We start from the raw sequence: 16089 nt of genomic DNA on the forward strand, positions 1-16089 counted from the left end.
AGTTCCAGGGACTCGGACCGGACCGGGCTGCGGGTCCTGAGGTCTGAGGATTCCAGGGACTCGGACCGGGCTGCAGCTCCTGCGGGGTTCCAGGGGCTCGGACCTGGCTGCGGCTTCTCCGCTCTGCGGGACCCCGTCAGCTCCGGGGGTCACAGTGGCCAGGCCAAGGGAACCGCGGGGCTGCAGAGGTGACCCCAAGAGAAATCGTCATTTTCATGGTCTATTAAAAGTGACAACTGGTGCCCTCCATTTATTTCCTGTCACTGAGATTTATTTTCTGTCCAAGGATATAGATTCCCCCCTCCCCCCCCCCCCCAAAAAAAAAAAAAAAAAAAAAAAAAAAAAAAAAAAAAACCAACCAACTCTATCTGGCAGCTGAGCATCAAACTCTGGTTTTGATACCTTGGAAAAAAGATATGGGTTGATAGTTGCTGTCTTGGCAGCCCCAGAGACCAAAGCTCTCTGTCCAGCAGGTAACTACATAGTATAGCCTGTCCATATGGCACCATGGCTAGCTTCTTCCAAGCACTGGCTCCTGCCCACTCAGCTCGTTCTTTGTCTAGCACAAACACCCTGTACCAGCTCATGAGGCCAATTGGTCTCCACATCCTATCTGGCCTCCCTGCTAAGCCTTAGGGGAGGTCAGGAACAGGGCTGGCTGTTTTCCTTACTCCCTTTATTTACTATCCTCGATGAACTACAGGTGACATGAAGGCAATTATATCTCACATACATCCCTCTAGAGGAAGGGTGGATTTGCATGTCGATCTCATCATTTGGGACTTCAAGGGTTGTTATCAGCATTTGGTCAAGTCATGTGATTCTGCCCCTCTACTCTGCTGTTGCAGGACCCACCTGGAGCACTGTGCCAAACTCTGAGGCTCCCAACATAGGAAGGATGTGGACCTGTTGGAGCAAGTCCAGGGAAAGGTCACAAAAGGGATCAGAGGGCTGGAACACCTCTCCTATGAAGGCAGGCTGAAAATATTTGGGTTGTTCAGCCTAGAGAAGCTCCAGTGAGGTCTTATAGCAACCTTCTAGTACCTAAAGGGGGTCTACAAGTAAGATGGAGAGAGTCTTCTTACAATGGCATGATAGGACAAGGGGGGATGGCTTTAAACTGAAAGAGGGTAGAATTAGATTGCATATTAGGATGAAATTTGTCACTGTGAGTGGGATGAGATACTAAAACAGGTTGCCTAGAGAAGCTGTGGCTGCCCTTGGAAGTGTTCAAGGCCAGGCTAGATAGGGTTTTAAGCAACCTGGTTTAGTGGGAGGTGTACCTGCCACAGGCAGGGAAGTTGGAACGAGATGATCTTTAAGGTCCCTTTCAACTCAAATCATTCTGTGATGCTGTGATTCACACAGAAGCCCTGCACTTTGGAGGCAGGGTAAAGCCCAAGAGATCAGCCTATTACACAGGCACCACTTTCACTGCCAGGTGCGGTGCCACCACCATTGAATTAGAGGTGTGGACAAGACTAAATTGTCCTCTGAAGAGATGGTAAAACAAAGTCATTGTGTGCTGGTGAAATCACTGAACTCACCATATTTACAACTTTCCAGCCATCACCTTAGCTCCTACACAGAATCATACAGGGGCTAACTGGACCTCACCACACAACTGGGAAAACTGGGGGGGGGGGGGGGGGGGGGGGGGGGATGGAGGTAACTGGCAGGAGACAGAAGATGGATGAAAAGAGGAAGGATGTGTGAAGTAAAAATCCACAGAGTGGAAAGCCAGAGTGAGGAAAAGGAAACTGAACAAGAGGCTTCAGCCACATGGACTAGAGAGGACAAGACTAAAGGTAGTAGGGGATAGGGAAAAGAGAGAAGGATTGGAAGAGAAGGAATAGACTCCACAGAGAGGGAACACACTTTTCAGCAGTAGGAGAGGCAAAATTCAGGTGGGGAACAAAAGTCCCCTCTGAGGCAAACACCAAGAGAGGATAAAGGGATAGAAGAGGGGAAGAGATGGAGAAAACCAGAGAGGCCTAGGTCTGGGAGCAGGAGGCTGAGGGAGTAGGACACTGTGCCCTTGGGAAATGGCTTGAAAAGACAGCTGTCTTGGAAATGCAGCATATGAAGAGGCACAGCACTGAGAAAGATGCAGCTGCTTCTGTCTGTGCTGTGGCTGCCACTGTGCTAAGGAACTCTGTTCACTGTGAAGGCTCTCAGCAGCTGTTTTCACCAGCTCACCCTGAGAACACTCCATGATTGCAAGTAACCAACATGCTGGGAAGCTCTTAGTGCTGCAGCCACCATCAGGAGCAGCCCAGGCAACAGAGCTGATGCTACTACCTGGTATCGTGAAAGACAGCTGAACCACCAGTGCAGCACTGATAAAGTCCTGACACCAGTTTACAGAGAAGACTGGGTTTTCTGTCATTCCAAAGAGCAGCAGTGCTCCTTCTGTTAGCAGGGCAAGTCGTAAAACCCACCTGATGCTACCCAAAACCATTAGATGGTCATTCTTTCAAGGTCATTCAACATGGCGACCAAAGCTCTCTATTTTCTACGGGGAGCACCAGAAACACAAAACCCATAACACCCTATTTTTCTCCAATTAGCAAAGCAGGTTTGTCCTTCCATTCAGGCTTGAGGATGGCTCTGGGGTTAGCTGGGAGCCCAGAGCTCCCAGTCATACCTGGGAGTGATAAGACTGCTGGCCAGGTGTACTCTAACCCCAGCCCTGCCTGTGGAGATAACACACAGCTCTCCTGTGCTTAGGGAACACCCTTGGGACTGAGTTTGCTTGGTGCTAAATAAAACCAGCCCCCCATGGCTTTTCTGCCCACTGGATAAAGCCACCAGACAAGCAAAGGTTCCTACAACTGAATTAAATCCTTTCTCGCATCTCCCAAGAGCAAATTTGAATGTGGCTGGTCACCTACTTTGAAGAGCTGCAATGCCAACAGAAGACGTGAATGAACTAGGCAGTTCCTTGAAAATATAGGTTAGGATTAAAGTAAATCCTAGTCTCTGAGTGCAAATCAATGAGAAGTACAGAGTTCTGTGTATTCCTAGCTTATCCTCTCTGCAGCATCTGGCAAAGTTAACACTCAGAGCTGGTAATGTGCATATGAAGAAATATGTGGATTATCATTCAGATATAAGACTCACATAAGGCAGTCAGTCAAAACCAATGTTGTAAGCATTCCCTTTTATCCTTGTGCCTAGTAAGACTATGGACTCTCTGAGCAGAGCAAGCTAACCAACTTTCCTCAGGGGATTAAATATAGTTGGACCTCTTAGATCAGACCCCAGGGGGTTGTGTGTGCACATGCACCCATGCATGTGTGTGTAGATTATATGGGGTTTTTTTTCCCTGCTCTTTATGATTATATCCATTTTCCAGGTGGGGATCAAAAGTCTTAGTGAGACTGGAGCTAATATTTTCATTCTCAGGCTCCTACGTTCAGATTAACCACCAAGTCTGTCTCTGACATGCACTCCAGGCATCCAGGTGTGGCCCCCCTGGATGGGTGCCAGGATTCCTACTTACCTCAGGTAATGCAGCAGGTCAAAGACAAGCTGAGAGTGAAACCCAGATCTGACTAGAACCCCAGCAGCACGTATGCTGGATCGCGAGCACCCAATGTATTTGTCTTCATTTAATGTACTATTTTTTCTATCCTCTTGAGTAATTTCCTTCCCTTAAAGTATATAAATCACATACCTACAAAGTAAAGAATTATTTAAAGAACAGTTATATTTAAGCTTAAAAAAGGAGTTTGAATTTAACTCCCCAGTGGCTGAGATGTGACTGGCTGGTGAATATAACTTGCTTAACTAAATGTAAGGTGTTTTATGACTTCAATACCATCTGGCCTGCAAACCAGTGTTCCATACGCTGGGGTGCTACAGTGAATAAACACCCTTGCTGCAAGTTAACTTAATGCTGCCTTCATTCATTTCCCCTAAAGTGACCTACCCTGCTCTTAGCCCCAAATGCATGCTCATGCACACATTGGGCTTTGCCCCAAGTTAACTCAATCAGTTTAACAGCTCCATTTCATTGTGTGCCACTCTCAGGAGGAGACAAGGTAACAGAGGTTTCTCTTTACTTCTCTAAGTCACACCACAATTTCATTTTGTCTCTGATCTTACTGTTGATAAAGACAGGAGGAAATGTAGGAGTGGAGCAATTCCCAATGGAACAGCATTGACTTCAATAGCATTGACAGTAGTGAGTGTTAATCTGTTACTATGAAAAGGAATGCTCTTCCTGCTTATTAAGTATGGCTTAGTAGCAGAAACACCACCAAAAGCTTTAAATGAACAATGAAAAGCACATGAAAGAAATTAATACATTGGGAAGAATCATAGTGACCATGTTTTAAACAACTTAGCAACTGTTCTCTCTCACTAATACCTTGTGCAGCATTCATGATGTCTATTCCCCTTCCTCTGTACATCACTCTAACAAGCAATGGGCTTGCTCTGAATAACAGAAGTCTAATGCTGAGACTTCAGTTTATGAGAACTGAAAGACGATGCAAAAATGCATGGCCATTACATCTACAAGACAGACAGTCACCTATAACTTCCAAAAACCTTTGGAAAAGAAAACACAAATCTACAGTCCAAGGATCCTTTGTGGCCAAAAAGAACCAATTTAAAACAGGCAGAGACTGATTTGACCAATTTTAATGCAGACCTTGAACTCTGTGCTTAGAAATATGACAGAGCCATCAGGAGCTGCAGCTCCCTCCCAGCCAGTGGACAAGGAACTTCACATCACTTGAAGGAAAGGTTAGACATCCTGTGGGTCTGGTGTGTGCTGGGAACAGATGGGGGCACAATGTTTCTATTAAAACTCAGCTGAAAGGCTACCAGAAAAGCCCCATGGGCTGAATGTTCTTGACTTGACAGACAAGAATAGAAATGAGGGCATGACATGAAAATCCTGATTATGAGCCATGTTTCAAGGAAAAGAGTATTTGCTGAGTAGATGAACTTTCAGTTGTGGTTTGGATTATTTCACACACCATCTTTAGTAAACACAGATCTGGAACCAAGTCCTGATTTCCAGTATCCTGGGAGTCCACTGCCTGGGGCGGGAGGCGGCTATTTGTAAAGCAAAAAGCTTTGGAGTCTTAGTCACATCCAAAATCTATTAGGGTCATGTTTCCTTCTTTCCATCAACATGTAGCTGAAAAGAAAATCAAACTTGGGAGGTTTGCATGTAATCACCTTGCCTTCTGAACCAAAGCCTCACTGGACTTGCATGAGCAAGTACTTCACTCGCATATCTGACCCCAAACTCTGTATGTCCTTGCTGTTGCAACTAATCTGGGCCCATTAATGAGCATGGATATGGTTGCTGGTTTCACAAGGTCGGTAAATCCTTGAATCCCCAGAGCTGGCTGTCAGTTAGTTTGTAGTTAACATAAAAGTTAGTTTGCAGTAGTTCTTCCACTGGGCGCTCTCCTAAGCTCTGCGCCGCTCCAGTGTGGAGGGGCTACAAAAGTCAGTCAGGCAGCTCCTCTCAGCCTCAGCAAGGCAGCAGGACAAATTTAAGTCAGCTGTGAGCCCATGAGAAGCCAGTTGCACGGGTGTATACAGTTAAATATGGGGGCAGCAGCCCTTTGCACTGTGTCCCAATCTGTTCCCTGACGCTGTCCGTGTACCAGCCCATTCCCCGTGCCTTTGAACCACAGACCATCGTAACAAGAGCAGGAGCTGGGAAGCTAAAGGCAGGCTGTGGTGAAGACCATTTGTCCCTGGGACACGAAGTACCCAAGCCTCTTCACCACAGCGTAGCAGATACCATTGTACTGAGAGCATATCCGGAGTGACAATCGTAGGAGAAAAAAGGAAGAGGTATTCATACCCAAGGGGCAAAGCACTTTATCCTTTGCAGGGTCACAAGAGGGGAAAAGCCGACCCAGGAGATCGTAAGGAGGTGCAGCCATGTGCAAGCAAACTGAGCAGCGAACGGGAGTCGCTGAAGTTCTCCATCCCTCCAGAGGATGTCAGCGTAGAGCCACCAAAAAAGGCGATCTTTGTGACCCAAATCCGGCGGCGGTGAGGAAATGACAGTGTGCAGCCGCTCTGCGGACACAGCCCCAAAGCTCCCCGCCTGCTTCCCCAGAAGTAGCCAACTTTCCCTGGCCAGTGTGCAACCGGTGGAATGACGGGAGGAGCGGAGAAAGTCACCGCGATTTGGGAGCCTCGCAACAGGTTATCCCGGAAAACAAACGGGATGGGTGCTCTGCGTGACCGGGCTGAGCAAAAGCACCGGGCGTTCTCACCCGTTACTGTCGTGCTGTCAACCTCCTTCGGTGTCCCCGAGCGTGGATGAGCAAGTGGAGGATGCATTCACACACAAGGAAGATGAGCAAACGAAAGATTTGTGTGGAGATTGTATTCACAGATAGCAGGAACAGACTGCAGTCTGCAGCCATTGAGCAAGTGCCCCCTGGAGAGAGCTGGTGGGAGATCTATGTGCTTGTGCACCTAATACTGTTCTTTGTCTCACCAAGTTAGTCTTTGATTTTGTACATATTAATCACAGCAGAAAACCACAGCCAAAAGAAAGAACCCCTTTCTGTCCATGGCACATTTCTGTAATAGTTTCTATCCCTAATAATCTTATTTGAGAGTCTAAAGTCACACTGGATTTTCTATGGAGCTAATTCCAGCCCCTGCTGCCTTTCATCCTTCATGTGCAGCACAGGGGCAAATCTAAGAAGAGGGGAGAAGATCCCAGATGGAAAGGCTGTACCAGTGATGCCAAGCACTAAAACAAGTCTCTAGGCTCCTGTGCAACCTTAGAAACTGCTACAACTTAAAAGACTGCTGCTGCAACCCAAATCACACACCTTTACCCTGTTTGAAATGTCCACATAGACCAAAAACCTGGTGATTGCTTGCCAAAGGGTCTTGTGAACATTCAAGAAAAATTAGCTACCTGAGAGAAATTCTGCAGATGTTGATGGTATCCAGGAAGGTAGACTCTACCAAACACAGTGGGTTTAAATACGAGCAAGAAACTACCGAGCCTCTGGGCTTTACTGTATCTGGTCCCTTAGCCAATGTTTCTCCTCCAGCATACACCACATCAGTTTTCCCATTAAAGCATATCGACTGGAAGCAAGTCATCATCCCTTCCCAAGTATGATTTAATAAGTCCAAATCCAGGAGCTGATCCAGGCTACATCCACTGCTAGAGAATCACTTGCCAGCCAACCCCGCAAGCTGTGTCTTAATCTCTCTTCTTTACTGCTATTTGTTTCGTGGGGTTGGGGTTTTTTTGCTTGTTTTTACATGGATAGATTAAATTTCCTGGCAACCCGCTTTCTCATTCAAACATATTACAGAGGAAGTGGGAGGAAGGAGGAAATCAGGAACAAACAACAAGCAGAAAATGGCATTAGAAGGCTTAGAGAGGAGTCTGATCCTTAGCCGTGCGCACTGCTCCAGTCCTGCACATCAGCAGTGCTCTCTACTACAGGGAAAGGAAAAGTGCTTTTTTAGCTGTCGTTGTCCATGGAAACACATCAAAGAAAATATGCCAGAGCTCCAGATTAAGGAGGTCCCCAGACTACCAAGTTTCTCCTCCTTAAAAAACTACATTCACATGCCTAAAGCTCTTGCCACGTATTATCTTCCACTCCCCCTCCATGCCTGTATAGGTGACCTAAGAAAACCCTTCTCTGTGCTGTCCACCAGCCAGCAAGAACTCTGAGCTAGTGCCAAGGCTCAGGAAATGCCTTGCATGTGCCCTCCCTTGCTTTGGAGGTCACAGACCTGGTAATTCTCAGTAGCATCCTCCAGGCACGTGCAATGCACCGAGGCAGACATGGAAAAAGGCAATGTGAAGAAAAAGAGCCACAGCCTTTCTCCCTGCTTTCAAGGCTTGCTTTGTCCCTGATGCCCACCTACTCCTCAGCCAAAAAGAGGCATGGCTCACTGAGCTCAGTGACACTGCATTCCCTCTCTCAACACCCATATTCCTGATCCTCACCTGCACATCTTGCCTTTCTCATGGCAAGATCAGACCTATAACAAGGACACAGGGTGTGAAGTCTGCTTTGCTGGCATCAGGAAAACAAGCTGCAGGCAGGATAGCCAGCAGCACTTGGAAAAAGCACAGAAAGAAAGGTAACTCAGTCATTGAGGCACCTGACAACAGCTCTGCTCTAGGCCTCTGTTAAACAGAGGCCATGAGTTAATGTGAGCGCTTGGGTTTGCTCAGAAGTGAACTTGTGAAGGACATGTACTTCCTCAGTTTTCCATGTGCTAGAAATGTTCAATACCATCACAAGAGAATCTGCTGAACCATTTTGGGTTCACCTGGTGCTGGCAGACACACGCACAGACTCACCTACCTGCTAACAAACCAGTGGTGCCATGGCTGGGAAGATCTGGGTTAGAGTGCGGACACAGAGGGACACTTGCATGCCTGAAGTGAATGAGGCTGGGATGCCAAGAGTTGCTTTCAAGAAAAATCCAGTAACCTGCAAAAGCTTACCAATTTATTTGATGAAACCATGTTTATCATGAACATTCCTCTAATATAAAAAATATGTTTGATTTCCTCTGCCCAGTACCATCGATCATCCAGTTACCTCCTGGGTGTCATCTGAGGCTACCCTGATTTGATGTCCTCTTAATGAGGGCCTAAACCATGATGTAAGGAAGACTGATGTCCTGAGCATCCCTCATCCTCATGGGGCAACCAGGCAGTTTTGGACAGGATACCATCTGTTAGACTGGCTTCTGCTGGAAACTCATCTGTGTTCCGGCAAGAGTGTGTTGAAGTGCATGCATCTGAGTAATTTTAATTTTTTTTTAGTTCAGATGAATCAGCAGATATGAGTCCAAAAGCTGCGTAAGTTAAAAAAAACTTCTGGCAGTCTGCAGACCAGTTTTCCCAAATATTTTTAACTGAGCTCTCATCTACACCAACCTCTAAAAAGATATCCACTTCTGAAGTGTGAAGCATCCTCTCATGGTTATTTCTGTCTCAGCACTCAAAAGTACAGTTAATCCTTGTTTTAGAACAAGTTCCCCTTGGATATTCTTTGGTAGAAGGTGACATAGCCATAGGTACTAATATTTAAAGTAACATCCAAGGAGTGTGATGGACAATCCCTATGGCACACCTGGAACTGAAGGCTGTCAGCAAACTCGATTCTTTCAATGGTGACTTTCACTTACTGCTGCAACAGCTTGAACCTCTGTTTGATTTTTAGTGATAAATTAAAACTCTGGAGCACTACCAAGTTATCTAACTGGGGATTTTTTTTTGTTTGTTTGTTTTTGTTTTGTTTTGTTTTGTTTTGTTTGGGGGGGGTTTGGTTATTTGTATTGCAGCAATGCCTAACTAGGTAAAATTTACGAGTTAAAAGTGCAGCATTCCAGGTGCTACACAAACCTAGTAAACCATCCTGCATCCTAGGAAATTCTGCTCTGGATCAACAAGACATGCAGAAGGATGACGTAAGGAGCAAAATACTGGCAAGGGATGGATAGTATAGCAGGATTCTGACAGGGCTATCATGGGAATAAAACGTAAAGATGCTATCAGTGTCACATCAAGATTGCACAATCAAAAGGTGATAAATGGAAACATTAAGATTCCTATGACAACTTCCTGAAAATGGCAATGCAGCTGTCTTATTTACAGTAAGGTCTATAGCTGAAAAGACATTTACAAGAGCATTTGGAAGTAGGTTTTGAAAAATACCCAGGAATGAGTGAGAACATGATGCATGTGCAGCAGGACTGAATTACCACTGCTGTTGGATCTGTAAGTTTCTGGTTTTAATAATCACTCTCAGAATATCTGTGGGATTTTGGAGAAGAAATAGAGAAAATGAAACATGGAGAGAAAAAATGCAAAATCCCTGGCAAAACATCAGGTTGCCCTGACTAATAGTAACATTCTGGTAGCAGGTGTTGATACAAACTAAGAAGGGTATGCTTTGCAGTCCCCTTATGCCCTCAGAGTGTGAATGCTCAGACACTGAAACTTCACATGCTCTGTCTATGGGGATCAGCACTTCTATTAAATTCCTAACAGTTTTCCCCATCAAACTTATTCGAATGCCCAAGAAAGTCAGTGACTTCCTTAGATTTTAAATCTGGGATTAACATGCCATGTTTTTGATTGGAAAACCAATACGTGAGCAAAATTTGGCAATTATAAAAAACATTTTCCCACATCACTCAAAGCAACATAGAGTCTCCCCTGCTAAAAGACAGAAAATAAAACTCACCTTTGTCTAGAGAAGTAGCGACCTTGCAAGCCTGGGAAATAGTACATTCAAGGGCAATGTGTCAGACTATTATGAATGAGAAAAACAAGGCTCTAGTACCAGAGCTCACTACCAAATAGGCTGGCCTAATAACATTCAGCTCTCGGTTGCATGGTCACTGCCTACTGCCAGTCACACCAAGGATAAGTATTAATGGCCAAAGTCATTGTAGTTACAGAATAAGGTAGGAGGAAGAAAAAAGCAGCAGCAGGCAGGAAGAAGTCCTTTTTTTTTATATGAATAAAGTTTTATTGAATTTTATACAATTAGAAAGAACAAAGAAAGAGGAGCAAACAGTCTTATGGAGGGTAGGAACCAGAAGAGCTTTCCCATTAGAGGAGGGCACCTGCTGAGGGCAGTGTTCCTGTAAATGTCACACAGGGGTTGTTCAAAAGCAGAGAGAATGTGTCTGGGCTTTTCTTTGATTGTTTTGGGTTTTTTCTTCCCACATTAGGGTTTCTAAAGCCACTCTTCTTCCCCCATCAATCCTACCACCCAGCAGCAAAGCGAGCAGGCAGGCAGGAAACAGGAGTGCTCCAGTGAAATGTGTGCACACAGAACAACCACCTGCCTGCACCACCAGGGGGGTTTGCACACATTCTGGATGCAGTGCTGCAGAGGGGGACAGAAGGGAAGTTGGAGTTTTTAATCTACTTTTCCTTTTCCTTTTTTTTTTTATTATTTTATTTTATTTTATTTTAAGAAAAGAAGGCACAAAATCTCAGCCAAGCTTCAAACCTAGTGCTGCTTGGGAGCTCCCAGTCTTCCAAAAAGCCAGTGTGTCCATGTGGGAACCCAGCCCTCACCTTTCCCTCCTCTTCCTCAGAGTCTGTGCTTGCATTTGTACTGCTCAGGTAGAAGGCCCTGCCCAAGGGTTGTGCACTGCTAGGGAAAGTAAAGCCGTGCCAGGACAAAGAAAGTGGGGATGAGGAAGAGTGTTAGCTTAAAAATACCCTTTTTCCAATGTGAGAACTATGGAAAGTCACCTGTGACTCCCCCCATTGCTTTTCCAAGAGCAGACCTGGAGGGCTCTGGTGCTTTTTGAGGTGATCACTGCCTTTGCCTGTGCAAGGCTTGGTGTTATCAGGAGGGCCAAAACCCCTATCCAGTGGATTCCTTGAACCAGTGTTCTCTAGGAAGGGAAATCCAGCTCTCAGTCCAGCCCTCCAAATGGCATCAGCTTCCTTCAAAGGTTTCAACTCTTGGCTTTGATTAAGGCTATTTAGTTGCAATAGAAAAAAAGTAGAGGTGCCAGCCGCAACCACCTGCCAGGCCACAAGGAGATGGCAGGGCCACTGGCAGATGCCACCAGTACCCAGTCCCAGGATGTAGAGGGAAATGGGGGAGGCAGAGAGATAGTGTGTGGGCTTCCATTAAGCCTCTGCTTTCTAAAGCAGGAAACAAATCCTTTCAACATGTCTGTGCACGTGGGAGAGCAGGAATGAAAACTCTGATGGCCTCTCTATGAAGGCTCCAAGCACAAAATGTGCCCTGCCATGCTGCCCAGCCCTGCATAGCCTGATGAATAAAACCCACCATGCAAACATCAAAGTTGTGGGGTTTGAAGTCACTTGCCCTAAACCAGAGCAGCCCAGGGGCAACAGACGCCTCATGAACCTGCCTGGTGCTCCACCACACCACCCTGCTCCTCTCTGCCTCCTGAATAGCCCCAGCAACACCCCAAGAAAAGGAAAAAAAGAGATCCAAGCCCTAGAGCAGCAGCAGCAGCAGCAACAGCAGCAGCAGCAGCGGTGCAGTCTCACCCTGCACCAAGTGTCTCAGGGAAAGATGCTCAGACAGCTGCATCCTCCACAGTTATAAACAGGGCTCTGGTGGCACTCCAACCTAGTGCAGGAGAAACACCCATCTGAGGATCTGCATGTGTCTCTGTGTGTGTGCCTGTGTGTGCCTGTGTGTGTCTGTGTGTGCTAAGGTGGGGGGAAGAACTGTAAAAAAATAAAGACAAATGCTTCCCGGTCCACACCCTCACCCAACCATCCCCTTGCCTGGGCTGGTGGTTGTGCCTTCATCTGGCCCCTCCAGCCTGTCCCATGCTTCCCCACACCCAGCCCCAGTGCACAGGACTCCCTAATCCAAAAGTGGAGCCAGGGCCGTGGGAAGCTGGGGCTGCTCAGCCTCACCTGCCCCCACACAGGTTGTCGTCCTCTTGGAAACAAAACAGCAACAACAACGGAAAAAAAATAATATATATATATATCTCCCAAACCTCCCTGAAAGACCCAAATGGATGGAATCAGTCCCCAACAAAACCAACAGGAAATAAAAGCAAAAGTTCCCCCCAGGGTCAGGCCCGAGTGCATGTCCCAGCTGAGGCCCAGCAGCCCAGGTGCACATCCCGACCTCCCTGCTCCTCTGGCCTTGGCACATCTGTGGCGTCCATTGGCACGGGGAGCTCCAGCAGCTGGGGGGAAAGCGGCTCGGACACGGCTGTCCCACCAGCTGGCAGCAGCCTCGAGAGGGGCGGGCCGGCGGAGAGGTGTGTGTGTGACCGCCCCCCGCCTCGCTGCCTTTCAGGAAGGAGTAGGGTCTCCTCACCCCACCGCCGGGGATGAGAGGCCCCTTGCTCATCTCTCAGCCGCCAGCACGGTCCTACACCAGGGAGCCAGCCCGGCTCTGGGCGGGCACCATGACGGGGACAGCCCCGATCCGCTCCAGCGTGGCCTGGCTGACTGCATAGGAGCGGGTGTGCGGCAGCCGTGGCTTCCTGCTGACAGAGCCATTGCTCCGGATCACCTCCTGAGGCGACGGCGCCGTGCTGGCCGTCACCACCAGTGTCTTAGGGGGAGCCGGGGAGGGGTGGCCGCCGTTGGCGTAGACGGGGCGGGCACTGGTGCTCCCTGAGCGGGAGAAGGGGGGCTGGTGAGCATCGTTGCTGTTGCTGAAGCGGGTGAAGGAGTCCGTGGCGTGGTTGGCTTTGGGGTCGTTCCAGTAGCGGCTGTTGTAGGTGTTGGAGGAGGTGAGGGTGTCGTTCTCTGATGAGGACGCGTCAGCGTGGAACGTCTTTGCGGCAGAGGAGCATTTGGGTGGCAGGTCATCCTCCCTGGGAAGGAGAAGGAGTGTGAGGGCATATGGAGGACACTGGCCCACTTGTCCAATCAGCCCCACCCCCAACCACCACGCTGGTGTCAAACACCATTGATTCAAGGAGAAGGAAAGCACCAGTGTGAATCAGCATTGCTCCTCGGCCTGTTTGCTCATCCCTCTCTGCAGGACCTACCCGTGCACTCCATGTGCCAAATTTGCCACTGAGGCGAATGACCCATGCTCATGTATCTACTAAGAAAGTCAGGCAGTGCCAAACAGTGATAGCTGTGACCTCTGTGACCAGAGAATATCACAACTGTATTTCCAGAGCTTTTCAGCTATCACTGTCTGGCATTATAGGTCAGAATTCCCACCACATCACTCTCCCACAGAGCTAACAACACGAAGTCCTATCCCTCTTGCTGGCAGAGGGGTTGGAATTAGATGATCTTTAAAGTCCCTTCCAACTCAAACCATTCAGTGATTCCATGAAGCCAAAGCTCTCATTAAAGGCAATATTGAAAAAAGCAAAATATGGTGTTACCATTCTTCATTTTCTCCCTCCATTTTCTGGATATATATGGACATCTTGCCCTGACCCCAGGGAACACACCCAGGATTAACAAAAACAAGATTTCCAATTCCAGTCCTGAGCAGCTTTTGCTCAGAGGTCCCCCACCACCAGCTTTCCTGACCCTTACCTTATCTCATTGGGAATTTCCTCCTCTTCTTCTTCTTTGTGTTTATTTTTCCAGTAGAACAGTGCTACAGCCACCAACACAATGCAAACAACAAGCACAACGGCACCTGTGGCCACTGCTCCTGCAATCAGGCCGATACTCCGTGGGTGAGCTGTGGAGATGATTGAACAGAGCATGGAGAAGAAATCAGGGATGGGCTGTGGCCATCTCTAAGCACATGAAGCTGCCATGGCTTGGGAGGGGAGAAAGGCAATGTTCCCATTCCAGGGCATGTTTATCTTCTGATAGAGAGGCACGTGGTGGCTCACAGCAAACATGGTTACACACCTTACTGTCACAAGACAGAAGCAGGTGGCCAAGCCTCCCCTGGCAAAATACTTACGTGCAATGACTTGCAGGTCCAGAAGGCAAGTGCTGGTTCCAATGGCATTTGAAGCCACACATTGGTAAAGACCTGAGGACACAGTGCTGATATTTCGGAGAGTGACAGTGCCCTGGACTTGGTCTAGTCAGAGAGAAAAGAAGGATTTAAATCCCTCCCCCGCTTGAGGAAAACCATGAAAAGGCAAAGCCAGCAAGTAGAGAATTTTGGTGTGAGACTATTAAGAGAGAAATAAATTAGGAAATAACCTTGAGACGGAAGCATTGTGCGTGCACATACACACACAGAGACAAGATTAGGCCTTAAGGAGCTTACACTAGATGTTTCTTTCTCTTCTTATAGAGGAATCTCTGCAGATGAAAGCTTGGGACTCTCAGTGTTGTGTGGGAACAGAGAAGAAAGAGATGCAAAATTATCTATACCCAGAACAACTTGTTGAATTCAGCTCTGCAGAACCCCTACTCTCCCAATCCCTGGGTTCCCCATCTCCTGCTCTGCCAATATTCCTCATTCCTGAATTATATGAAACTGAAAGCTGGCATATTCTTAAAATACAGCAAGATAAAGGGCAAAAGTACAGCTATCAGTATTTGATCAGGACACTTAAGCTTGCAAAACTTATGGATGGGACTTGAGGCTGGGAAATACCAGTTTGATCAGAGCCCTCCTTCTCCGTATATCTGAAAAGCAGCTCTGGCAGAAATTTATTGGAAAACTGTGGCATCAGTGTGAGGAGCTGGCCATATTTTCCTGGGATGATTCTGCCTCTTTTCCCAGTTTCCTTTCTATAAGCCTTTCCTTTGGTTTAAAATGCAGGTGAGTTGGCAGCTGAAATTTCTAGCCACATGCCAATGTGTAGCAACCACTCTCTCTCTCTTCCATTCAATCCAATCCTTGTTTTTCAATGGGGAACATGCTTCTGTACCAAAAAAAACCCCATGAAAATTTAAGTGGCCTCTGGAGGGTACCCAGTCCACTGTGGGCTTTAGGAATCTTCGTTCCAATAAAGGGACCATGCAAATGATGGCAGATGCTCAATGAGCCATGCCACCTCTGGCAGCTCAGACAAGGGAAGTTGCCTTGCTGCCACCTGGGACATAAGAGGATAATCAACAGAATGAGCACCTTGTGTGGCAGTTGGGGGCAACTTGGGGACATTGTCCAGTTTCTCCCAGAGGTATGTAGGCCGGGGGATGCCTTCTTCCGAGCTGCAGGTCAGTGTGATATCGCTGCCCACGTCCAGGGACCCCTGGATTCTGCAAAGCGGGGCAGAAGGAGGAACTGCGAGAGAAGAGGGGAAGGTGATAGCAAATCAGGAAATGTGACCAAACAGTGGAATGCAGGCGCACTCTGGACATGTGTTGCTGGGGAAAGCAAGGAGAATGGCATGAGCTGTCAAGGGGACAAGAATGAGGCAGCAGACAAGAACTCATTATGGTTTGGGAGGTGACAATTCACACAAAGATTCCTAACCCACCAGCCCAACAAGGTTACAGACTACTGCTGACTTTCACAGGACCCAGTTCTCTTAGATCCCTCCCTTGAGAAAAATGTGAATATTTCTGTGTTTGAGACAGCAAGGATGGTGAAAGTTAACAGAGCTGCAGACAAAATTTACTGTGATTGGGGTTTGCTTTCATATCCCTATAATGGCATGCACTTTGGAGTATTTAGCATCAGTGGGAGCATCCAG

The 16089-nt window shown here is 47.4% G+C and overlaps 1 protein-coding gene across 2 annotated transcripts in view; it reads right to left on the reverse strand.

The window, feature by feature from the left end:
* Positions 1-10498: 10498 nt before the first annotated feature.
* The window catches only part of IGSF11 (immunoglobulin superfamily member 11), a 105148-nt gene continuing 99557 nt past the window's right edge, over positions 10499-16089 (reverse strand). For both annotated transcript variants that reach the window (XM_066175266.1, XM_066175267.1), the window contains exons 4-7: positions 15522-15677; positions 14397-14519; positions 14015-14165; positions 10499-13329 (exon numbers count right to left, since the gene is read on the reverse strand). In XM_066175266.1, coding sequence (XP_066031363.1) covers positions 12879-13329; positions 14015-14165; positions 14397-14519; positions 15522-15677 — 881 coding nt within the window. In that variant the 3' untranslated portion in view covers positions 10499-12878. The remainder of the gene's footprint in view (positions 13330-14014; positions 14166-14396; positions 14520-15521; positions 15678-16089) is intronic.

This window comes from Chamaea fasciata, unplaced genomic scaffold (genome assembly GCF_029207755.1).
Source record: "Chamaea fasciata isolate MVZ Bird 193981 ecotype frontalis unplaced genomic scaffold, bChaFas1.0.hap1 SCAF_2, whole genome shotgun sequence".
In the NCBI taxonomy this organism is placed as follows: domain Eukaryota; kingdom Metazoa; phylum Chordata; class Aves; order Passeriformes; family Sylviidae; genus Chamaea; species Chamaea fasciata.